At 35.1% G+C, this 27,146-nt stretch overlaps 2 protein-coding genes across 5 annotated transcripts in view; one reads left to right on the top strand and one right to left on the bottom strand.

The window, feature by feature from the left end:
- Window positions 1-560, top strand: part of LOC105061499 (uncharacterized) — a 30,180-nt gene extending 29,620 nt beyond the window's left edge. For both annotated transcript variants that reach the window (XR_834592.4, XM_010945560.4), the window contains one exon: window positions 232-560. The gene's annotated coding sequence lies outside the window, so the exon portion shown is untranslated. The remainder of the gene's footprint in view (window positions 1-231) is intronic.
- Window positions 561-3,629: 3,069 nt separating this feature from the next.
- LOC105061498 (peptide chain release factor 1, mitochondrial) lies at window positions 3,630-23,295 on the bottom strand. Of its 3 annotated transcripts, XM_073255460.1 has the most exons (11): window positions 23,082-23,295; window positions 20,121-20,221; window positions 10,154-10,252; window positions 6,385-6,568; window positions 6,208-6,256; window positions 6,038-6,116; window positions 5,705-5,779; window positions 5,532-5,609; window positions 4,440-4,598; window positions 4,141-4,236; window positions 3,630-4,072 (listed from the first exon to the last, which is right to left on the bottom strand). In XM_073255460.1, the coding sequence occupies exons 1-11, from the start codon at window positions 23,278-23,280 to the stop codon at window positions 3,884-3,886; spliced, it is 1,308 nt and encodes a 435-aa protein (XP_073111561.1). In that variant the 5' UTR covers window positions 23,281-23,295; the 3' UTR covers window positions 3,630-3,883. The 3 variants fall into 3 exon arrangements, with proteins under 3 accessions (XP_073111561.1, XP_073111564.1, XP_073111566.1); XM_073255463.1 differs by lacking the exon at window positions 20,121-20,221 and having other exon boundaries at window positions 10,154-10,256; window positions 23,082-23,283; XM_073255465.1 differs by lacking the exon at window positions 23,082-23,295 and having other exon boundaries at window positions 10,154-10,256; window positions 20,121-20,223.
- Between the last annotated feature and the right edge of the window lie 3,851 nt (window positions 23,296-27,146).

Here is a 27,146-nt window from a genome sequence, read left to right as displayed (position 1 = left end):
CTTTTCTTTTACAATTAAACATACATATATGTTGATAACCATAATCATTTATGTTTATTTATTTTGTTCACTTCATTCTCTTTTTTCCTTGTCTTTTGGTGAAATTTGCCTCTAACCAAGTTGTTCCTAAATGGTTAAGCATGTGAAAATGCTTGAGATTGATTGTGAATGGTGCAAGTTAGGTTCTTCCATCTCAGAATCTCTCCTTATCTATTCTGTGCTATCTTATAGCCACATGCCTGGAGCTTGGCCATGCAAGGCTGGATGCTGAAGTCTGAGCCATCCTCGTTGCTGCATCGCTTCCCCTCACGTGTCACGGCCTTCATGTAATTGTTGATCAAAAGCTCCTTTTCCCTTTTTTTTTTTTTTTTGTTGTAGTCTCAATGTCAGAGGACCCGATATGGTGTGTGGTGTTGAGGTATGATTTTTTCCCCTCTTTCTTAATCTTTTTCATCTTTTTTGTGATTTGTAATCTTAGACTCAGATTTCCAGTAACAATAAAAATGAGGCGGCAATTGGGGAAAGCAGTTTTTCCTATTTTGTCAAAGGTGATTTATGCATACTCAAAAGTGAACAGCACAATGGTTCTTATCGGTACGGTTATGATGCATTTATGGGGGATCAAAAATATGTAGTTTGTAAAGAGCCGTCTGCTCCAAAGTTTGATATTTTATATGTTTATTGTTAAGATAGTTGGGATTGGATTACTGAGAAGAGCCAGTAATTACCGTCTGCTAGGAGGAAGGAAGACTCAGACGCAAATGTTGACATGCACACATCATGGGAAGGCAGCTAGTTTTAAAATAACAGCTGTCCATGGTTGGGGATCCTCTTTGTTCTGTCATGTATATGAACACAAGGGGAAGAAAAGATAATGGATGTTATAAAGGATTATGTCGTATTAGAGTGATTGTTTAACAAAAATATTGACTTTATTTTTATAATTTGTATTGCTTCTTAAAACAGGACAATATCTCTTTTCAAATTTCAAATTTTTGTACTAATTTTTCGTGCAAGAGAGATTGTACAGCCAGAAAATGATAATTCTTTGTTGAATAATTATTTGGAAAATAATATCATTATTTCCTATTATAACAGCATTATAGCGGTCATTATTTTAATTCTAAAAAATTAAAATGTGTTGTTGTTCAAATAATGGTTGATATAATCATATTATAATGGTTTTGGTGGGGTCATAACAGAATGACACGGCTATGGAAACTTTAGAAAGCAGCATATATAACAGGGATCATACGAGATTGCAGGTTGGTGGGTATCATGCCCTCCGTTGCAGTCAAAAGAAAGAGATTGCAGGTCGAACCATGATTCCACTCGAGGTTGTTTTAATCATCATAAGGGGTTCTTCCCACTCGTACTGATGCTGTTAAATGGCAGCATGAAATCACGGATACAACGTAAATCTTTCTTCGCCTTTTTGGAGATGATATGTATGGGAGTACCAAATCCACGGATGTGTATTAAACACTTCATGCTGCCAATATCAACATTGAGACTCTTATTTAGTAAAAAATAAATAAAAGAAAAATTGTTCATGCTACATAAAGCTCTAGCCTCATCCTAATAATCAAGATGATTGCTATATGCTATTGCCAGTTACAGTTATAGCTAGCTGTATTTATCCTAACGCCCATCACTTTTAGCTGAGAGGTTGCAAGATAAATGTAGGTGGCATTGGTGGCCGAAATGGAATCACTCAAGATCATTGTGTTTGTTCTAGTAATTGATCTCCATGTACTGTTTGGTACTCTATCGGAATTCAAGGTCATTGATCATTGGCACTAAAAACATCCTTGAAATATTCCATATAAATATATTTATTAAACATATAAAAATATATTATAATAAATTATTAATATATTCTACAAATATATATTTATTAATCCTATAAATTATTAATCTTATTAAATTTAATTGTTAATATAGAATTAATATTTCATTTATACCTATAATATATTATTATTTCAATACCAATGTTTATTTTGACTAGAAAATAAGTTAAATATAAGTGATATTTACATAATTTTATAATATAAATATAAAGTACAATAATATATTTCTATTATAATTTAAAATTTTAATTGAATAATCATGTCAATAATATGTTTAATAGTATATTATAATATAATATATCATAAAAACTATATATGTCATATAAATATATATAATATATATAATATTGGTATAATACATTGATGGTATATTGACATATGAATTTTTCTCACTGAATTAAAGGTCATTTTGTTTCTAAATTTCAGCTTAAAATCACTATCTTGAGGTGATCTTAGATACTTGTTTTCAAAAAAATATGTTACCAACCATAGGGTTGGATATTGATTTGAGAAGTGAAGGTGATTTGAGATGGTTGCTATATAAAATCATCATGATACAATCAAACAAGATCTCATCATGTCTATCTATATTACCATTGATCTTGAGGCCATCTCTCCGTACCAAGAATAGGAGTGTTAGCACGTTAGGTCAGCCCGTGTCTTGCTAAACCATGACCATACGGTTGAGATCTTGGGTCCCCACATAGTCCATTAACGGATTGAATCTAGGCTTGGGAAATAAATATATTGGATTCCGATCAGGTAGAGGTGAGGTTCAGATAAGATCCGGTATCAAATGTTATATCTTGAAGAGTTAATCAAGCAAAACAATTGATGCTTTGAGAAGTTCGTCAACAAAACATCCAATATATGCTGCAAATATTAAAATTTGGAACAACATGCACCTGCGAATTAGCTATACAACAATAATGGATTAATTGAAAAGATAAATACCAAAACATATTCTAGCATATAAGTGTTTTTTGTTTTTCTCAGTTGGAGGATGCAAAAATAAAATTAATATGATGCATGCATGTATGTAATAGACCATGTATTTATACTTGTCTAGGTCAAGATCTGATTGAGTTAGGTAAAAACCTAGCCTAAACGGACCTGAACATTGCAACAGGTTTGACTTTGATTACATAATCCATTCAACGTTAGATATGAGTCGAGACCGGCGTCCGATCAGGTCTAGACCGTGGACCAAGTTTACAGGTTGGAGCGACATTCCTTATAAAGAGTGGTGTACAGTTGATTAAATCCATGTTCGAGAACTTTGGTTCGCCGAGGCATTCAAACAACCATGCTGGACTCACTCACAAAAGCCAAACGGGTTTAATATCTATTTAAGAATAAATATTATTAGATTTATTACTCTAAAAGCTGAATCATTCAAGAAATCTACTTAGTTACCCTCCAAGTGATCTATATATTTTCTGAGTTTCTTTATTCCTTATTTTTGTTCGTTACGATTAGTGAAAAAGGGGAAAAAACTATAGAATGAATGATTCCTGAAGCATATCGCATGGAACCAATATGGAAGCAAATAATCTTGTAATGTATCAGTCGAAAAATATAATTTAAATCTGATAGGAGTCTTACAATGCTGCATGATCTTGTAAAACCAATAACTGATACATAATATAATATTTACCAGTATTCTGACTCGTTTTTATTTTCTTGAACAAATGTAAAATAGAGATTAAAGAGTTCAAGATATCGCTAACTCTGCAAGCTGCAGTTCTAAATAGATGAAACATGTACAACTATGGCATCTAAATCAACAAAAGAACACAAGATGGATTAAATTTATTACATTACTTTTTCCCTATTGGATTGCTACTTTGAACTGACCAAAACAGTCCTGAACTCCAGCCTGCAGATCTTGTACAACAAGCAATTTTGATAGCACCAATAACATGAGCACAAAATTGGTAAGTGTTAAGACCTAGATGTTTAATTTTAATTTATAACACTAAGCTTCCCTCGATAGAGGCAATACAACAAACTGCAAATTGATGTGTCAGTAGTTAAGTGCCAAATGATGCAATGGCATCCATCTCCTGTTGCAAAAGAAGAGCATCGATGAAAATATCTAGCCTCCCCCCTTCCATGATATCCTCTATGGAATGGTGAGTGATCCCAACCCGATGATCTGTCACTCTCCCCTGGGGAAAATTGTATGTCCTGATTCGCTCAGACCTGTCACCACTTCCAATCTATTGAAGGCATTAGAAATCCTGTTGGCAATTCAATAACAATGGAGACAACTTAAGCACTAGCCTACCTGCTCTGCTCGAAGTTTTGATCTGCTTGTTTGAAGTCTAGATCTCTCCATTTCATATAGCCTTGCACGTAGCACTTTAAGCGCCTTGGCTTTGTTCTAAAGTGATAAGGGAAAAGAACTACACTAATCATTTCCAATTCATTTGGTTTTACAATGGGTCTTTAGCACGGAGCAATATTACAAGTCAGATTGCAAAATTACTTAAGAAATTGATATTAATCTGTCCCAGTACTATTTATTTTCATGCCAGCATATTAAGAACATGATATGAAAAATATCCATGAGATGGCATCTCTTACCGAGTGTTGTGATCTTTCATCTTGTATTGCCACTGTTGTTCCTGATGGAATGTGAGTTATCCTAACAGCACTGTTTGTGGTGTTTACAGACTGACCTCCACACCCGCCAGATCTGTATGTATCAATTTTCAGGTCTTCATTACGCAACTGAATATCAACCTGCAAAGTGGTTGATGAAAAAGCAATTTATATCATCATATCATTCAGGTGAAACATACCAAAGCAAAAAAAATTCAAAAGAACTTTAAAAGGGGATGAAAAAAAAATGAAGGATTAATTAGTTTTAACAGTTATGCAGTCTTAACAAAAAAAGGCCTAGAGATAATTTAGAACTCATGTACATTAAACATAATCTATTAGTGGCAGCTCATGGTTCCATCCTGACAACCAAACTGGATTGCATAAATTCCTTCTTTTTGTTTTTTTGGGAAGACAGAGCATTCATACAATTCTAGTTCAAGTACAAAAGCATTGTCGAGCAACAAAATAACAAAAGCAAGACACATTCACAGAATTTCATGGACAGCAGTAAACAACTTGAGAGAAATCTTAACCTATCATGAAAACTGAAATACAACAGTACATAAACAGAAACTGCCTGATAATGTTCATGCCCATTTCCACCCATTCTCAAATAAATGAAGCAGCATTCATCAATCTCACTACAAATTTAATAATGCTAACCGAAGATCCTATTTAACAAAAGCATATTATGATGAGAAACATTTGCTTCATTATAGTATGTTCTTTGAGCCTTCAGCATCTCTCATATAGTTCCCACCATAGACCTGCAGCTAGGACATCACAGTACCAGCTAGTGAACACACATATACATATATGATACACATACATAAAAGCTTCCAGGGAAAGTTTGAAGTGTTAGCAGAACTAGCATATAAAAAATTTGACATTGTAAAAGGACAATTTGCACACTGTGCACCTATTATGCATTAGATGCATTTCTTCTTTGCAATGAACATTATGAAACATCTTATGAGTAACCTAACGATACTATTCAGAAATGAGAAGCTAAAAGGGATATTATTCATGCTACTCTCACATTCTAACAAGATCACATGCAATGATCTTCACCTCATCAGCCTGAGGAAGTATAGCAACAGATACGGCACTGGTATGCACACGTCCTGACTTCTCTGTCATTGGAACACGCTGCCAAATAAAAAATATGTTCAGTCATAGAAAGAAATGCCTTAGCTATACTCCACCAAGTTAGATAAGACTGAGAATAACAGTCACCACCACACCTGCACTCTATGAATGCCGCTCTCAAATTTAAGTTTTCCATATGCACCAGTTCCTGATATTGTTCCACTGGCTTCCTGTAATGTAAGTTATACTACATAACAGCATAAAGTTTATTCATTTAAATTTCATATGGAAAAGAACAAGGCTATAAGTTTTCTAAGGATCAAACCAGTTACCAACTTGTGGTTTTGTGCATACAATTCATATAAATCAATCTACATAGATGCATACAAATATGTGCATGCACATATTTAGGCATGCATATACAGACATATATACATACAGACAGACAAGCATACGCTGCTACTCCAGATGTATAACATAATAAGTACCTTGTATCCTTTTAAATCAGACTCCATTACATGTAAGACATCAAATTTCCACCCCTTATTCTGTGAGTATCTCTCATACCTGTTGTGGTAATTTTCCTTTAGAGATGCTCAAAATTCAAGCACCAACTGCATTCTGTAAACAGTAAATAACCAGGAAAAAAAAAGCGTACATTCCAAATATGTCCATTGCAAACAAAGAAGCTTCTTCACCTCCAGTTCCTGCCCAGATTATCATCCATCTTAAATTTCATTGTAACTACCAAAGAAATTAGCCAAACAACAAGAAGTGACAGCAGGGACAGCCATGCATATTCAGAATCATCCAAGTAACATTAAAGTCATATCACCTGCTCTAACCTCCAAAATACAGTCCCTCTCATCAGCATCATCTTTTGGAAGCAAACTTTTAAGCAGCAGATGCTGCAATCTCTTCTCCTCCTCCACAGCTTCAGCCAGTTCATCTGCCGCCATCTCGCGCATGTCTTTATCTTCAAGAGAATCAGACGTCAATGATTTTAGACCATCAATCTCCTGTAAATTAAAATGTCATATCCCATGTTCAGGAAAATTTGTGAAGTTGCTGACTACTTATGGTGCAAATCCACTCCAAATATTACATGAACTTTCAATAGTTGAGTCATTGGAACACTAAATTTCTCAATAAAAAAATATATCAGATGTGCACTACATGAGTTGCAGATAAACACTAGCTATTATTTTTAAAATATTAACAGGGCAAAAAGAATTGAACAAATTACCAATTGAATCAAAGCTACAAGTCATATGCCATAGGAGGGGAAATTGCAATAAGAACAGCCATAGGTAAACTTATTTGGCTTCATGCCGTAATGTCAAGAGATGGAAACAGGAACATAAGCCATACTGGATGTTACTTGCAGGTATACAGTTTTAATATATGAAACAAGGATAGTGTTTAATGCTAAAATGAGGTTTGGATGGAAGTTTAGAGGGTACAACTTCAAAATACATATATAAACAGATGCATAGCATCAAAGGTTTTGCAGCTGGACAATTCAGAAAAAGATTTTATATCAATAAATGGACATTATCTGTAATTTTTTCCTTCATCCTTTTCATGTAACTATCTTATAAAGAGTCCCAATGGGACAAGAAGGGAGTTACAAACTATCCATCCCATGCCCCAACTCCCCAAAGAAAAGCTTTCAAGCCGGTACAAATATCATCTCTCCTGTAAATACGTTTCTTTCCTTAACAAATACATCCGGCATGTCTTCTATTTTACTCTCCTTCAAGAAACAGAAATGATGAATGAACCAAGAAAAAGTGATTACTTTATCAATTATGCAAACAGGAGATAATATGTTTAATCAGATGGAATTACAGGCAACCACGTTCCTTTACGTGTGCGCCAATCCGAGTCAATATAATGAAAATAGAATATAGAATATAATCTCAACAAAAAATAAGGCCCTTCTCAAAGCTGAAGGTCAAGATACATGGTATCGAGTTCCACAATCTTATTTTGATTAACAAACAATGGACACAAAGATAGAAATATATAAGTGAAGACTGGTGGATGAACAGTAAAGAGGCCTCAAGAGTCCCGTATGACCCTTACATGCCTTGCGACTTATGGGATGAATATCTATGAAATGACAAAATAAAGCCCGCAGCTCTGTACTATTCAAAACAATAAGAAATAAATGATATGAATGTGAACGATAAGATGATCGAGATGGAAGTGGTAAAAGTAGGGCTATGTAGGTTGGTATAAGGAACAAGCATATGAAGTAGGTATATAAGTTGCATTGTTGAGGCTATGGTATGATGCCATGCCCCAAAACATAAATCTTGGAATAAATCAGTGTAAAAGTAGCATTAACTTGGATCATCCTTAAAGAAAGCATACCATCCAACAGAGCATAACCTGGTGTGCACAAAACATTAATTTTAGACAAAATGGAAAAAACAAAAGTTGAACATAATCTATCATACACATCTTTTGAAATTACAAAGCAACACTATGCCAAAATACTATATTGCCAGTGTTGTTAAAAACCACTAAGACTGAAAGCATCTTCGTAATGCTCTGTCTTCTTTCCCTTGAAAGCTCCACCACAGCCCTCATAAATGAAGTGAGGTACACAGCTCAACAAGCAAACTTCAGACATGATCAAGGAATTTAGGTTTTCATTGGAAATATATCACCTTTAAAACATGTCATATCATCATTGGAAAATTCAAGTGAAGGTTCACTACGGCCATTTTATAATGAAATCCAAATCAAAGTTTCCAAGAAGAATGAGATACTATAAAATGTTCAAACACATAAATTAAAAAGCATTCAAATAGTTCACATATTATCATAAACCAAATGACAGTTCAGGTGAAGAATAAATTTGACGATATGATAATAAATAACAAGTTGATTCTCTGTTAAGGTATGAGATGATGCAAAAATAGCATAAGACAATCTAATTTTCAGATAAGCCAAGTCATACTCTCAAGGCTAGTTATATCCTCATTATTAATGTAGGTAAGGACACTCATTGCTAATGCAAAAGAAAAGGCCTACAGCCTACCCTTGTTCACTCTCCCAAAAGGCCCACCCTCCTTTCCTGTTTTCATCCCTAGCCTGCCCCTGCTGGCAGTTATCCATAAGCATAAAGAGATGGTTAAGAAGGATCAGTTCCCTAGGCTGCTTCGTCCACCAGGTAGGTGGGATGAGTTGGTTAGACAAGTCAGTGACTCAGCACGTAGCCTACTAACAGGACCACAGGAAAGAGTGCTTATTAATATGAATGTGAACATTGTTTAAACAAATATCACCTAAAACATTACATGTAAACAAGAAATTATCCCAATTTGAGTTAAATGAAAATACTCAAAAGATTCAAATTCAAAAGTTGACTCCTCAACTAAATACTCAATTTCAGATATTGAGGGTTGGATCAAAACAGAGTCTTTTTAACACAGATATTTTAAAAGGACTCATAAATTATATTAGATCCAAACATCACTACAACTTAGGACAGGTAAATGTCTTATATACCAATCTCAAGATTTCATCTAATATAGTGCAAATCAACAGATACTGCATCAAGCCATCAACTGAATGGTTCAGATTCTAACGTTACACATATATGATCAGATATAGCATGTGGAGCAACACATAAGAGGAGGCCCTGATAAGAACATGTGTTTTGAATGGATTGAAAGTTGAGATAAAGAAATAGTAGGCCTAAGTCAACCTGTAGATACAAGTGATTGAAAAAAAAACTAAAATAGCTTGAAGAAATTTTTAAGGTCTTAAATAAAATAATGAGTCAGTGCGGACAAGTAATAAGGCATTGGTTGATGCCTCGATGGATATGGCCATATCTTATAGGCATGTATGTCGAAAGAAATCTTCCTTTGCTAGTTGATGACAATTCTTTACAGCAAAACAAAAGCATACATGGTTTTACAATGAAGGAAAAACTTAAGGCACAAAACCAAGAGCTCATTTGACTAGTGATGAAAAGTAGAGGCAATGTTGAATAGGTAGACAAGACATGCATTATAGTCTATGGACTAGTTACGAACACACTAGGATACATAGGGCCTTCGACAAGGATTAGCTACTGGTCAGTACATGTATGTGCTTGCAAAAATGCACTACCTGTTTATATCCATGAGGTTATCTCTTGCTCCATATTATTTTTAAATGGTAAGCATCAATTTATCATGGCAAGAAGAATAAACCAAAGAAAAAATGGTGCAGCACTAACCAACCTAAAAATCAGCTGAACAAAAGCATGGCATGTGTAACAAATATTTCATCAAAATCTTGCAATAAGCCAAGGATCAAAATGTATTCAAAATGAAAGATTTCTTAATTAAGTAATTATAGCTACCTGGATCTAGAAATAAAGATCAGAATGTCTCTGATGAGATCATGACATAGATGTACCACAGAGTCTAAAACATTGAGATTTGAATAGAAAAATTCATATGACACATAGGCAACAGTTCATAAGTCAGTTAATAGATTGCAGTAGTAACGGGTCAAGCAAGTCCAAGACTACAATCATTTACGTTTTGGTCAAGAATTTTAAAAAAATAATGTTAAAAAAGGGAAACTGTTTAAATTACCTCCTTTTTGGCTCTCAACTCCTTGATCAGCTCCATAGAGTTCCCTAGTTTTCGTAGCTCCTTATTGGCCTTTGAAAACTCTGTTGCTGAAACTGCTGGCTGTCTTCAATTAGCATCATAGACATGAAAAAACATAATAATTAGTCAGCTAATTTAATTAATAATGATGCAACATCATCATTATAGAAATTTACGCAGCTCCGAGCATACGACTAGTTTGTAAGTCTTGTGGGCTAAATGTTGTCCAGCAATTAAGTGAAACTAACCCATATATTTAATTATAAAAAAGATGATATGTATGATCAGAGAGTTTTGTTAGTGATTATCTCACGAAGGGAAAAATCTCAGCTCAATGAAAAAGCAGGAGAATGGTGGTAGATTGAAAGAAATGAGCGGTATAACTTAACTGAAGAATCCACATAACATGACAAGAACAAAGTTTTGCTTCTATGAAGTTGCAATAATAACAGGAAAAATGGACATATTCTCAAAATAGTTTGAAGCTTCTCTCTCTGCTCCTTTTTTTGATGAGTTTTTTGAAGGTTTTCAGTAATTTTGAGAATAGTCTGTACTAATATTAGACATGAGAATGTGATTGTCATGCAACATGCTGACTCTTACATAAAAAGGACAAGCAGTTAAACAATACTAAATTTTAAATGAAATAAGTATATAGAGCAAGCAAACTTATGCTGATAAGTTATTTTATTCAAAAGAGTACAACAGTGACATTCACTTCATTAACAGTTTTCAATGAATGTTTTAAAACTAAGGCAAAGGAATGCAAAATACATGCTATGTACCATTTCACTTATTGGATATGTTTGAATACTGGATTTTGGATTTCCAACAGTTTTGTGTCAACCCAACTTGTAGAAGTCCAGCATCCTAAGATATAATCTTTGAACAAATCCACAAAGGGCAATCCACTAACATCTTGATTAAAATGCTCGAAGTTAATTGACTTTGGAGATGTCTTTCAGGACCATCCCAAAATCAATGCAAGACCAGCATGATTCATGTCATTCCCTTGTTACAGGTTGTATAAGGAAAGCCCATATATGCACCTCTTGCTAAAGCATATTAACAAAAATTTAAGCATAGATTTCTCTCTGAAGCCCTCTACTCCCCTGTTCCATTGAAATCAGCCATAGAAACACTTTTGTGGGAAGAATTAACTATCCTAGATTGCTAATTTTTCTAATTGACAGCTTTAAAATCTCAACTTTATCTCATTGAGGCCAAAATGTAAAGCCTGATCATTGTATTCTGCATCTTAGATTTCTCTCTAAAGCCCTCTTCCCTTTCTCTGTTCCATGTAAATAAGCCATAGAGACACCCTTGAGGGAAGAATTAACCATCTTAGATGACTAATAGTCTAACTGACAGCTTTAAAATCTCAGCATTATCTCACTAAGGCCAAAATGTAAAGCCTGATCATTGTATTCTGCATCTTGATGCAGTGATGGAGGCTTGAACCAGTGGAGGTATGTGATCCCTTAATCAAGAACATGGACGGGTATCATGGAGTTCTTATCAAATCAATCTCAGATGTTAATCTCAAAGAGTAAATCTCAAACCTTGAAGCATGACTAGTCCAGATAATATCATTATTTTAGAATCAAAATGATTACATTGCATGGCCCATAAATTATGGCCAACAAGTTCCTTGACCTACATATTACTTGGGCCTGAAATTAAATTTAATTTTAAAAAAATTATTTGTTTATTCTGTCCTTAAGATATAGTATCTATATAGAATATGGGAAGGGAAATAGGATAGTGTTGAATAGTATTGTGATGTGAGTATTTACTATCAAGAAGGAAAGTTGTTTCATTCCCCCTATAGTACCCTCTTTTCCTCTTCCAATTTCTCTTCTTGATCCCTCTCATTTTCATACATTCATAGATTTCAGCTGATATTATCCTCTTTTCTACGCTTCTAAACCTCAATTTTCTCAAAGTTTATTATCATGACTTGATATTTGCTTGGACATCAGTTTAGAATCAGTCACTTAATGTCCTCAGTAGCCTTCTAAACTAATTTAAAAATCTAAGCCCTTCAGGTTGTTAAGACTGATCAAGACACACTTACTTCTCTGCCCTCTTTTCTTTCATAGGATAGGATGGCAACAAATTAGACTGCTCCCTAATCTCCCTCACCCATTAGGCCCATCTGAGCTACTGCATACGATCCAGAGTGATCCTACATCATGTCACCTTCAGGAAGAAAAACAAAGATAAATGCGGTCCTCCAAAACCTTTTCCCCTCTCTTACGTACAATAAAGCATTCCACCCAAAAGTCACTACAGATATCTTTCCAACGTGAAATGACAACAAAAACCAAAATCTGCAAATAACATATATTTGTTTACTTAACACTTAGGTGGTTCTAACACTAAGTGAACTTGGAAGTCTCTTATGCCAACTATTGATGAGTGTGGACAACATGATGTCAACATTCTTTGTCCAGTGGTTGGGATGCAAGATTGAACCCACACCTAGAAATCATATCGCCTGGACTCATGAAAGATGAACCAAGGATTACCTCAGTGGTCATACCCCTCCTTAAAAACTGGAGGTTCTGGGTTTGCATTCTGAGTGATGTATCCACAAGATTTTGACTCAGGTAACTATAATATAGATGAGACCCTTTCTTTCTCAAGAAAAAAAAGGCTCATGAAATACAAGAAAACCTAGGCGGCTGAGGTATGCAATATGCAAATTTAGCTTGAAGATCAAATTTTTTCAAGACTGTATCAAATGCCATGTGGTACCTATGGATGCTCGTGGTGTTAGCTTTGGCACTCCTATTAGAAAACACGAAAACATCTAATACAAATGCATTTACAGGCTACCGTTGATATCTTTTTTTTTTTTTTGGTGATGTTATCAAAGGGCATGTGGCGATCAAAACTCATCATGCTTGCAGTACCATCATGACCATAAAATTACTTCCAAAGTAATGCTTTCAACCTGAAAATCCAAAGCACATAAACCATTTAGCAAAGAACGATGAAGTATTTCATGTTGAGAAATTAAATTTAGGACATGAGTAGCAAGGGTGGATATTCTGCATCAGGGTCTCTTTAGTCTTGATGATAGGATCTAGGAATCTTGTCTGAAGATATTTAGGGTCTGTTTGGAGATGCTGTAGCTTTTGGCCAAAAAGCAATTTTTAGTAAAAGTTGTGTTTTGATGTCAAAAGCTATTTTAAGACAGTGGTTTTTGGTTTGACTGTCAATATCCAAAACTGTTTTGAAGCAATAAAAATAATTTGTTGTATGTTTGATTAACAGATCTAAAAAATACTTTTGAATGACAAAATGACTAAAAAAGATAAATATTTAAAATGATTTTAAAATTATTTGGATATAAAATTCTTTATTTTATTTTTTCTCATATTCGTGTCATTAGACGGGGATGGAAATGGGAGGAGATTAATCAAAGAAAAAGTCCTGATACATAAGAAAGTTGGTAAGAAGGGGATGTGATGCGGATGGAGATGAGAGGAGATTAATATGAAAAAAGGAAAAATCCTGATAGATAAGATGTGGGATAAAAAGAGAGAGATGAGAAGAGATTAATAATCCTGAAAGTTGGAAACAAGGGAATGTAAATGGAGAAGAAAGGAGATTAATCGGGGATGTGGATGGAGATGAGATTAATCTGAAGAAAGAAAGAGCCTTATAGATAAAAAAAGTTGGATAGAGGACTAAGACGGAGATAAGAGGAGATTAATAATCTCTAAATAGGAAATAGATGAAGAAGGGATGTAGATGGAGATGAGAGGAGATTAATAATCCTGAAAATTGGAAAAAAAAGGAACATTAGATGGAGATAAGAGGAGATTAATCGAGGATATGGATGGAGATGAGATGAGATTAATCTGATGAAAGAAAAAATCCTGATAAACAAGAAAATAAAAAAAAGTAACAAACAAGGGTATTAAGGGGATAACACATAATTTTTCTTAAAAAAAAAAACTATTTTCCTGCAAACGTGATATTTAGCTTGCAGTGCTGCATCCACAGAAAGTGGGAGAAGGTCAGCTTTATGTAAACCACGTTTTGAGGAATCTTAAATGCAATCCAGAACTATTTTTGGGTTGTACCCAAACACTAAAAATTCTGCTTTTAAATCTGAAATCACTTTTGACGATTACAAATGCAGCCCCCAAATATGCACTTAGTCTTCTTAGACTGTAACATGACAGTCATCTCCATATAAAGTTTTCATAGTTATATAAATGTTAGCCTTATCTTGGTTTGTTCAAGAACTGAATATTGTCGATTAAATATGAGGATTTTATGTACCAAGAAAAAAAAAAAAAATGAGGATTTTGGTTGTTTTGCCTATTCTATATAATATAAACCATTCTACCACACTAAAAACATATCAATACATGAAAAGTTTTGTACTCAAACATATGGAGAACTACAAAATATGAATAATACAAAGTGCTGGCTCAGTTTTTTTAGCAGTAAAGTTCAACAAGGACATCGTTACACATGCAATTACATTGTTTTGTCCGAAAACACCTTTAAATATTGAAATAAAACTTCCTATGTAAATGATTTGCTTGCTTAAGCTTGTCTAGTCCCCCCTCTTCCTGATTCCTCTCCTACGAGGACTTATAGCCTAGCATAAGATAATCTGTGGATAAGATAGTTGGGCATACTTACAAACCCTTAGCAAATTATTAGTTTTAGAAGTTATTCAACTTTAGAACTAGGATTAGGCTTCAAGCCAACTAGTGCCAATCTACAAATTGGTGCTCACATTCATCATTTAGACTTATTTTACATAAATAGTGTGTTTCCTAAATTGAAAAACAAAACAAGTGTAGATGAACAACAACAAGAAGATGTTACAAGTATAACCTCTGTCAAGACTTTCAATGCTTGGGATGAGCATTGAAGTCATAAATTTGGAGATCAGTGAGCCTTTACTCTAACTTATTTGGATTAGTCTCCGTTTAATTTGGTTAGCAAACATATGCTTAAAGGCTAATGATGTAAGTCATCCAAAATGTAGAATGTTAAAAAAACAAAAACAAAAACAGAAGTGCTAAGATAGAATACTCATAGAAAAAGTTGCATAGCTATAATTCTGCCCTTGTAAGCTAGCAGTATACAAGTTGCTTGGTTAAGCTATACTAGGAGACCTATATATAGTCAATAAAAATATTCATCAAATTTTTTTGCCAAAGCATTGAAGTCATAAATTTGAAGATCAGTGAGCCTTTACTCCAACTTATTTGGATGAGTCTCAGTTTAATTTGGTTAGCAAACATATGCTTAAAGGCTAATGATATAAGGCACCCAAAATATAGAATGTTAAAAAAAAAAAAAAAACAAAAGTGCCAAGATAGAATACTCATATAAAAAGTTGCATAGCTATAATTTTACCTTTTTAAGCTAGCAGTATACAAGTTGCTTGGTTAAGCTATTCTAGGAAAGCCATATATAGTTAAATAAAATATTCATCAAAATTTTTCGTTACAAAAGTTTTATTTAGAAGGAGAATTGAGGAAAAAGAATCATCAAGAAAGGTAGTGTGTGACTATCATCTAGTCTATGAGTAGAAAGAGGTTTTGAAAAATCACTTTCCATCCCTGATTTCACATCCAAAGTTGTTGGTTGGAACGCCCTTACACTAATTAGTAAAGGCATGCTGGTTAGTTCTAGGGGGGTGGTAGGTCCTACAAGAAAACGTTTACTTGTCTACAAAAAAAGAAAAAAAATAAAACAAAAAAGTTGGTACAAATTGAAACTTGATTTAGCTCATTCAATCATAAGCACATATGGGTTGTATGACTAAGGATGGCAATTTACACTACCTTATTGGGAACCCGACTCGATCTGAATGAGGTGGGTTTTATCTAACCTAAAATGGTTCTGAGGTGGATATAACTAATAGTAAAACCCTCCCCGAACTCAACCTGGATACACACACACACACATACATATATCATTTCACAAATCCACTCCTCGAGGCAAAAAAAAAGATTTGTAAGTTAAAAATAAATAATTTTTATAACTTTACCTGACCTGACCCATTCAATCCACCCCGTTTAACTCCACCAGACCTGACCGACCTTGGGACTCTACCCGCCCCGCCCTGAGGTAAGAACAAGGCGAGTATAGGTAGTGGCATACCTGACCCATAACCAACCTATTGCCATCCCTATGCATGACCCTAGCAAGGTGGGACTAGCTAGCTAGACCTGCTCAAATTTTAGGCAGCCCAGTCAAGCCCGAAGCAATTCAGATGGGCTAGGGCCTTGTTTTTGAGCTCGATGAGTTGGGCTGAGCCTAAAATTTGAGACTGCATTTTAAATGAACCAGGCTCGGGTTTACATAGACTTGGCCAAAGCCCACCCCAAGCCCAATTATATATATTACATATATCATATCCCTTAACCATCCCCAGCCCTTTAAATGCCTCAAGCCCGAGCTTGATTCCGCTGATTAAGGAAAGGATTAGAGGAGGTAGTGGCTAGGATTATCGCCTACTCACCTCCTCGCCTGAACCCCCCACCAAACTAGTGAGACCACCACCAATTCAAGCCTTCCAGGAGAAATGAGTCCTCGACTCCTTGCTTCGCCTCCTCTTGTCTCCCCACCAATCTAGCAATAAGAATCAGTCACGTCCTCTCATCTCGTCAACCCTCACCACTAGTTTGTCTTCTCCTCAATCCCACCACTAGGCCACCACCCTAGTTTGGAATCGTCCTTGGCACCTCGCTTCTTGTCTCCATCCACCATACTAGCAGGCCATGAAGCCCAACTCTGGCACCAATCCCCTCTCCGTTCCTCCACTCCCCACCACTCTCGTCGATCGAAACCCCAACGACGGCTTCTTGCCATATGTCAGCTGCACGTTCTTCCTCTAGCTCATCTCCCAACAAACCAAGAATAGGTTGGCATCCAAGTACACTAAGATGAGTGAGATCCAGCATGCATCGCCTCACTTGCCGTGGTCGTGACATCCTCAGCACCGCCAAGACTAGTTTGGAAAAATACTATTTTTTTATCATCCCAATATGACAGTATAAGCAATCAGGATCTCTTATTAATAATATTAAAGTTGGTGATTTACGATGACATGTTTTATTTGTTTGAAGTTTTTTTTATAAGATTATAATGCATGATGATGACCAAAATGGTTGAAACAGAGAAATAGAGATTTTGTTTGAGTAATGTTTAATGAGATCAAGTTAATTAGCATAATTAACTTTGGTTGTATTCTAAATACTTTAGCCATGTATGGTTAGAAGAATTTTTAGGTATTTTGAAAAGTCTAGGAAGCTTGAGGCCCAACCCAAAAGCCTGAAGCTCGATAAGTAGAGGGCTCGACCTAGGAAGTAGGCCCAAAGGTCAGGGCGAGCTAAGCCTAGCTTGACTAAACGACTTAGTATCTTGGCCTGAGCCCCACTTGAACCCGATTTGGCCCGCCCACTGAATAGGTCTACAGTGTCCTACCAATGTCATCTATGTCCATCCTTGGCAACATATAAAAAACCAAAAAAAACCTGATAGGCTTGAATATCATATCAAAAGATAGCATCTCCTGTATTTTATTAGTGGTAGCTCTTCCAGATGAGTTGGGCCTAAGCATTCCTAAGCCTGGCTCAATTACAAAATAAGCTGACATTATGCTAGATTGCCAAGCCTAGTTGACTTGGGCTTGACATATTTATACCCCGATCTGAGCAACATTAACCCTTTTATTATAAGGCCTATAAGGTGCAGACGATGAGTGTGGTTGGCAGAACAAAGAGAGGTAGCTTGCTCCTCTTTCAATTATTTGGGACCGGGGGCTCACATCCTTCCCACTCCCCCCTTTTTATCCTAAGAGATCACCCCAATCCCAAGGATATTTGGGGCCTTAAGATTCATACAAGTCCAGATTTTTATTTATTTAAGCTTTAAAGTCATTTATGGAACATAGGAAACTCAGTATTTGAGAATTTGCAAACATAAACAAGAATTTCTTGTTACACATCCTTTGGATAATCTTTCCTCTCTTTCCCTCTTGCCCCCTCTTCCCTCTTTAACATTTTTAGATTTCTTGTTCTCTCTACACTTGATTTCTATCTCTTTACATAAATTTGCTAGGCACATCCCTTTTGTCAGCTGTTTAACATTATTTACCATTTAAACTTCAAGCTTCTTCAAGCTACTTATTGTCTATTCTTTTCTCCCCCTAAAGATTTGCTCCATAATAGTTGCTACAATATCACTGGTCATTAAGCTTGTCATCCACACATGATTTTTACAGCTTGGTGCATGCCGCAATTTTATAATGGCCCTTCCTTGTAATATCGTGAAATGAAACCCACAAAACTCGATCTCAAACATTTTTGACACCTTCAGTGGGTTTTATTGCTTCCTGGACTTCCTAGACAGCACCAGAATCCTTTCAAATATTATAGTCACCATAAGGGCATCCAAATGTAAGAAATCGTTACCTATATCCTTGTTACAGGTTATCCAGAATAATTTTGATATTTAATGCAAGCACACTATAGTCAAGCAGCACCTATGTGATCAATGCCCCTTATTCAAAATTAAGTGGATATCAATTGTGCTTGGCATACAATGTCTGGATCAAATTGGATGGAGCGGGTAGCTTTCATATAACACATGTACCTTTATAATGTAGGTGGCAAGAAAGAAACAAATAAACATAATGTCATGTTGGTAGAAAGAAATAAATGAAAATGTAATGGAGGCCAAATTGTTTTTGTTCCTTCCCTCAAGTCAACATATGTGAAACAGAATTAGTAATTAAGGGCATGTTTGGATTGTTGTTGTTTTTTATTTCTCTACAAATAAAAATTAATGAAAATAAAAAAGAGGATTTTACTAGAATAAATAAAGGCTTTGTAACTAATTTTATTATTCATTAAGGAAAAGAAAAAACCTAAACCATATTTATTTCTCTACAAATAAAAATTAATGAAAATAAAAAAGAGGATCTTACTAGAATAAATAAAGGCTTTGTAACTAATTTTATTATTCATTAAGGGAAGGAAAATACCTAAACCATACTTTAGCCAATTTTCCTATTTTCTATTTTCTTTCAAGATATTCAAGCTGAGCAGGTTGAAGGTTTTTCTTCCTTCTCCCTAATCGGATCAAGATGGTATGAGCACCTAGAATCCCTATACTTTAGAGTCCTGCCAAATATGCAAGCAATACAAGCAAATGGAGAGAAAAGCTTTTGGTACTCAAAGTACACCAAAGGACAAAGATGAGAATGGCTTCTACCTCAGTGAATGATGACGTGAAGTCATGTTTTAGTTAATTGAAAGAAAATTATACAATTCATAGAGCTTGTGGCTCAATTGGTGCCTTCAGCTCCCATATGTCCAACTCTTGTCAAAAACCTATTTTCACATTTGAGTATAATGAGAAGCTTATTTTGTTGATGCTGGAAGACATTTCATAGTTGGGGATGAATTCAAATCAGAAGCAAAAAAGGATGGTTTCCTCTATCTATCACGAAGACATATTTTCATTTCGCAGTGGTAAAGTTGTTATATCGTGACCTACATATCATAGGTTCAAAATACCGAGACAATCTCTTCACACGTAGGTGTAAGGCTACATACATTTGACCCTCCCTAAAATGCAGTGGTGGGAACCTCGTACGCTAGGACATCCTTCTTTTATTTCTGTACAAATTAGTGAGATACCACATGGATATTGAAGTAGCATTTGTAGAAAAAATTTCTGCCAGATGCTTTAATTTTTTTTTTTTTTTTGAAAGTATAAAATCCATGCTTCAAGAAACTCTAATGACTTTAGAAACAATTTGAAGAAATACATCATACTTATTGTTTTGTCCAGTCAATTTGTCTTCTATGATATTTGAAATAAAAATGAAAAACAAGATCAATACCAAATGGGCCCTAATTTTTTGACAAACATACAAATTTTGAAACATTTTCATTACCCGGTTGATTTGATTGTGAAGGAAGGCACTTCTTTGCTCGATTGTTACCATTCTTCGTTCCATGATTTTGAGAAGGTCCGGAGAAAGTTGTGGATACAATTCTAGGAAATCAAAGAAATATAAAGAATAGTCAATACCAATTGAATCAAGATCTCTCAAAGATGCTTAAAAATAATCATTCCCTATAATAGGCCTTATCAATGTATTTTGACCATATTTTGTGCTCTAGACATCTATCCACATACAAAAACATAATGCTGAAAAAAATTGGATGAAGATAGCTTTATCAAATCCTCAAGGGAAAGATTAGTAAGGAAGGGGAGTGCTTCAAGACCTATCACAATTGTTGTCCATGTTGCTTTATTTTAATAATAAATTAATACATAAATTATATTATAAAAGAATATTTAGGTAATAGAACATCAATTTTATTTTCAATCTAATTCCACCCCTCTCCATATGTTTACTTTTAGTTTTCTCTTTATCTGAATTACTCTCTCTCTTCAAATACTAGTACCAATAGTTGCAACAATTCTTTGCTAGACTGGTATGCTACTGGTGCATACCGCACTGACTCTTGGTACAATGCTGTGTCTTGGTACCAAACTAGGATCATTTTTTTCATTTTTTTGATTTTTTTTTAAACTTTTTTTTTACCATCAATGAATCTTAAGTGAAATTATTTGGTTATTTCCATGTTCCAGTGGTTATTGATATAATGATGATGCATATAATGTTGATCGTACTAACACATGATTTTTTTATGGCATTTAAAAAATAAACAACAATAGAAGTGAAACATAACGCAAGTTTAGGCATCCCCCAGGAGAGTTTACAACCCCATTATTTATTGGGCTTACATTTTAAATTTCTTTCACTTTCAATCAATTATGCCATTATCATTAATAATTATAAATTCAAATAATTAATTAGGATAGTTACTAAAATGCAAGATAACTACCTTTAACAATAGCATTAAATCATCTTCTATTTCAAATTATTTTATATTTAACCTAATTTTATAAATTTTAATTAATTATATCCAAATTTTAGTTTAAGCCCAACCAATTGGTCTATATCACGCAATGCAGTATGTACCAACTATGATCAGTTTTAACATCCTCCACTGTCTTGGTATCAGGATACCACCGAAAAGATACGATACCATCAAACTAGCGATTTTTAAATCCTTGCTCTTAACCTAGCAAATTTCATATCCCAAAATTTTTGGATATACCTCGGACATCCTCTTTCTCTCTCAACTACCGTCGTCCACCTCACTTCTACCCCTACACTAGCTCCTACCTTTGTCTATCCTTCCACAACCACCAATCCCCTACTTCCCCATTCTCTCTCTCTCTCTCCCTCTCTCTCACACACACACACACCCCTCTCTTTCTTCGCTGGCTGCTAGCCAACTCTCTCTCATATCCTCTCTCTCCCATTGCCACCCTCATTTCTTTCCCTCCTCTTCCATCCTACCACTCCCCTTCATTTTCATGTTTAATTATCATATATATACTTTATCTTATCTATTTCCTTCTTATCTTATTGTATGTTCTATATTTTTTGTATTTTTATATTTTTTATCTTTAAATTTCTTGTTTTTCATCCTTATATTTTTGTTTTAATATCTATTTTTGCATAACATTTTGTATATTACAATTCAATTTATGTCATTTTTATTTCTTATGTTTCTTTTATTTATTCTTAAAAAATTTGTCATACTTCTTTTCTATCAATTTAATTTTTTGTCTAAATTATGTAGTTGTAGTTTCTACCTTGTAATATTTTTCAACATATTTTACTCTTAAACTTGTTTGTTCTAATTTTTCTCATTTGATCTTTTTATTAGCTTTTTTTTGTCAATTTTATTTCTTTTTACCATATTACTTTCTTTTATATGAATTTTTTTATGCATTAAATTTATTTATTTATTTATTTTAATAATTTATATTTATAATATTTATTGTATTTACTATTTTCTTAAACGCGTGTTGCACATGTCGATTTGCTAGTAAGGTAGAGAATAAGAGAATCATTAATTTATCATTTTAAATTCAGCAAGTTCACATGCATTCTGTGGGATTTAAGGTATATGCAACAAAAGAAATTCACATATGAATCAATCATCGTGGAGGTCCAAGTCCTTCAAATAAGTCTATTCATCTTTTCCTATTATTTCTTAATTTTTCCTTCTGCAGTATTTCAGAATATGAATGACTAAGATCACACAAAAACTGTATGCATGTTTTTTCAATAAATTTCACAATTGACCAGGCTCAACTAAAGAAATTTAAAGCATACTTTCTTCAATCAAGACATATTTGATGACTAATTGCATTGTATAAAGGTGTAACTTAAGCTAATTTACTTCAAGCAAGTCATGCTCAATTGAATCTGCTTGTTACTTGTCCAAAAAAGAAGTAAAGATCGTTGATAGGTCAATAAGAAGAAGAAGAATACTACAAGATCCTGCAGCGACAATATTTAAGGTGATAAGGAGTTCAAACAGATAATCAAATTTAGATTTAAGTATTCAATTTATAATTTGCATTTATCCAACAGAGGATACAGAATATTTCTTCGGTTAATTATGGAATATTCTAAATTAACATCTGAACAAGTTGTAACTCGAGAAGTCTAGGTTCAACCAAATTATCTAATTTCTTGTTTTAAGAAATAGTAAAAATCATCAAAACAGTAGTATGTGAAAGAAGATTACTGCTAAGAAGCTAAAGTGAGCCCTAGCAACAACCATAAGAAGCTTAAAAGAAGATAGATTAAATTATTGCTTAGAAAATTCAACAGAGAACTCGGGATGACTCCCTTAAAGACAACCTGCAAGCTCAAATCGTCAAAGGCACTGAATTTCATACATTTTCGAGCATTAGTAAGAAATAAGAGAGAAATTTCTTCCAAGATTGATTGGAATAACGAAAGAGAGGCGAGTAAATGTACCGGTGGAGTAAGCACAAGGAGCCGAAGGAGATGGTTTTAAGAATGGAGATGGAAAGACCCGCCTGCCAGGAATTGGACTGCGAGAAGATGCAAAGGAGAGAGATCCGGATCGATAGAGGTCGTGAAGCAGGCGTCGCTCCCATCGAAACCCTAGAAATTTCATGTTCGCCACCCGGAGGGGAAGGAACGGATGCCGCATGGGCCAATTTATAGCTTGGCGAGAGTGGCCGCGACCAGCGTCCAGAACTCGTCGAACCGGACCCAACCGGCGCGGCGGCCGGTTAAAGGGTCCACGTTCGAAGAACCGTTCCACTCGGGGAAGGCTGAAAGCAAAAAAATAAAAAAAACGATCATCTGTTGGCTGATATTTACTGTCCGAGAAAAAAAAAAATGTCACATTTTCAATAGTACCCATCACAGAGAAAAGCCCACAAATTAAGAATTTTTTTTATCAAAAAAAAATTCTTAACAATAAAATTATCAGAATAATTTAAAAAAATAAAAAATAAAATAAAATCACAGCATCCTTTTTCTTTTTTATCAAACCTCTTCATCCATTCTCTTTCTCATCAAGTAGTCTTTTCCACTTATGAGGTCTTCCTTCATTTCCGAATTTCTTTCTCCTCCTTTGAATCTCTCTTTTTTTTTTTTTTTTTTTCAGATCTTTACATCTAAGAGGAAGATTTTAAATCTCCTAGATTGAAAATGTCCTAATTTCTTCATAGAACAGGATGCTCCCATTCCATCTCAACAGCAATCTCGATTATGCATTCTCCATTAGATATCCTCTATTTCTTTTTTTTTCTTTTATTTTTTTTTCTTTTCTTTCATTTTTTCTTCTTTTTTTTTCGTCTTTCATTCTTTCCTTTTTTTTTTCTATCCATATACGTAGGTTTTGAAATTTCAAATCCATCTTAATCCCGTTTTCTCATAGGAAAGAGATGGGATAGCTGAGATACCTTTCGTTCCACCGAGATGTAAAATCTTGCCTAAGAGTTTATGGAATCTAAAGAATTGTATATATATAATTTGTTATATTGGACAAAACTAAGAAACTATATACTATGTACTATTTTTTATGAACATTATACTTTGAAAATTGCATATTGATTTACCTAAAGAAGTGTATCGACTTGCTAGATAATTAATTTACTTTGAACATATCATTTAACCATATAGTATGTATTGGTATAAAAAATATGTTCTGGACACTATATATTGATTTACTTAAAGATGTAGCAGAAAGTCAATGAATATGTATCATTTGGCCATTTAATATATTGATTAATATGATATTCTGAAAACTATGTATCAATTTACTTGAAGATATGTATTAGCTTACTAGATGACTAATTTGCTATATATATCAGATAGCTATGCACCATGCACTAGTGACACCATATTCTAGAAACTATATATTAATTGACCTAGAGACATTTATTTACTTGTTAGATGACTAATTTGTTTAGTATATATTATTAAAACTTTCTGAAGTAATAGAATTTCTATGAAGAAGAAGCTATCGATGCCATCTACAATCTCTGAAATTAGCTTGCCTGCAATTACAAAATGAAACTGAACTAGATGTGCTCCTCACTGTTTATGAGTAGCATCTTGATTTTTCAATCTCAACTCCGAGCATTTCTGATGGGAAGGACCTCACAAGCTCTTTCGGATGAGTTAAAGACCAAATCCATACGGTGTGTGCCTCATCCATTAGAGGTAGTATACAAATCAGTTATAAAATCTAGATCGATATTATCTATAATGATTATATAGAGTTTGACTTCATCACAATAACTATCAAATATATCCTTGAAAGTTTATCTTTAGTCGGAGTCTAGATTAACCTAAAACATATAAAACAAATCCTGACGTATTTTAGTGTGGACCACATCCGGATGGGCTTAATTGGATAAATTTCAATATTCTCCTACTTGACCCAACTTAACACAATTATCTTCATTTTAAATATTTAAAATATTTTTAAAACTTTTAATAAAATTTTATTTGGATCTGATAATTAAAAATTGATGTGGCCATATTTAAAAATTTAATTCCTCCATAGTATATACACTATATACTTAAGTACAAAATAATCATCAGTAATGTTAGGGGTGATTTTATACTAGCCAAAGACATGGACAAGTGAAAGATCCAAATAAGTTCGGATCTTGCCAATCCCACCTTCCGATCGAACCACCTTGGGTGGTACTATCAACCTCTTAACTTTGGTCATCAATCTCGACTTCAACTGTGGATCCTAGTTACTAGCGCCAGAGAGACACTTCTGCTAGCTATGCATCGATCGATCCAAGGTCTTCTTGTCGGATCCGACTTAATCTAAAAATTCTATACCTTTTTTCAAATTCAAACAACTACGACATAATAGCTGGCCCTAGAGCAGATAAGGAATAAATAACAAATAAATCTCTCCATATAAGAGAAGATGGTCGAATCTTGTCAGATAAAGTAAGGCCAACCATCTGATCCTCCTTCCTCACATGACTCTTCAGCCCCATCTATAAATAAAGACCCACAAGGGACCCTCAAGGTATGATATCTCTTCTCTTCTAATACACTCACTCCATCCCATCTGTGCCAGAAATTTGACTTGAGCGTCAGAGGATCCCCACCGAGCCAACTATTGATCGGAGATTTTTCTTCCAAATCTTGCCACCGCAGTCCAACCGTCACAGTCTTACAGTCACTGCCAAGCTCCAGCCAATCTGATCTTAAGATGAATTTTTGCTACAACAGATTGATACTAGAGAAAGAGCCCTTGAGCCCACTTTCGGAAAGGAGCAAGCATCTAGTAAGAGAAACTCTGTCGCACCGCTCTAAATGCCACCAAGTTTCTAAAAATTAGATCGGCTCAAACATCGATTAGATCTCAAAAACTGAGGGGCTCCAAATAGGGAAGGAGATCACTCCAAGTGAGGAAGGAGACTACGGCTCCAAATGAGGAAGAAAATCGTAATATTAAACAAAGCTCCAAGCAAGGGAGGAGATAGCGACGTTCAAATAAGAGAGAAAGCTCCAAATAAGAAAAGATATCACAATATCCAGAATCATGACAGACCAGAATCCAACAAGAGAGAAGATTGCTGAAGTCTCTCAAGTTCCACTCCCTAAACCATGAGGGATCCATGCTTTCTTAACTTCAAGGGAATTCCAGAAGAATAGGTTCAAAGAAGGAGAGATTCCAATAATTTAAAAATTTTTATGGTAAGAGGTTCTCCAACCCTCATTTATTATTTCAATTTTAGTTCCTTCCCACAAGACCACTTCAGCAAAGTTCGTACTTTGGGACCCAACTCTCCGCCCCTACGGTGAATCGCCTTTGCTACCAATGGTGCCACACCAGCTCTCTGCCTCCTCGATTTATGCTTGGCCTCCTTCTTTCGCCGGCAGCATCGCTTCCCATCGACGTCAACTATAGCACCCTCACTGACAACCTCCCATCACCGACCCAGTTGATGGCTTTCCTCAAGGAGCGCACCTTCATCGACCGCGTCAAGCCGTTCAACTTCAACCCTTACCTCATCCACGGCTTCACCGGCATTGGCATCTCTATCACGATCACTGTCCCTAGCGGCGATATCCCCCCTAGCCAAGCTCCCCGGTGCCTACGCTAGGGGGTCTCTGGTGCACAATATGCCATGTTACCCCATTGTATTTCATAAGTTCCCGATTATACGAGCATATGCTTTGGGATTTTCCCTGGTTCACTTGCACTGGTGCATCCCTCTTGTCCCATTCCCCCATGCAGGGAAGAAAAGAAATAAAAAAGGCGATGGGGGGTGGGGCATTTCCCATCCACCGTCATTAGCATTGGGCTGGATCCCGACCCCCAGATAGGAGAAGGAGGAAGCAAAGTGCGGTACCTCCACATGGGTGCAACCACCCTTCCCGATCGGTGCTGAGCTCGCTGGATCTAAACTCCCGAGTTGTCTCCCTATTCGTGCCTTCTCTATTGGCACCAAGCTTGCTCGGATCCAGACCTCCGAAGTTGTCCCACCCTCCGATGGCGTCAACCTTGCCCGAACCTAGGGTTCCGAGGTT

This window comes from Elaeis guineensis, chromosome 1 (genome assembly GCF_000442705.2).
Source record: "Elaeis guineensis isolate ETL-2024a chromosome 1, EG11, whole genome shotgun sequence".
Lineage (NCBI taxonomy): Eukaryota > Viridiplantae > Streptophyta > Magnoliopsida > Arecales > Arecaceae > Elaeis > Elaeis guineensis.
The sequence above is the reverse complement of the archived record's forward strand: the minus strand, read 5'-3'. Positions and strand labels throughout refer to the sequence as shown.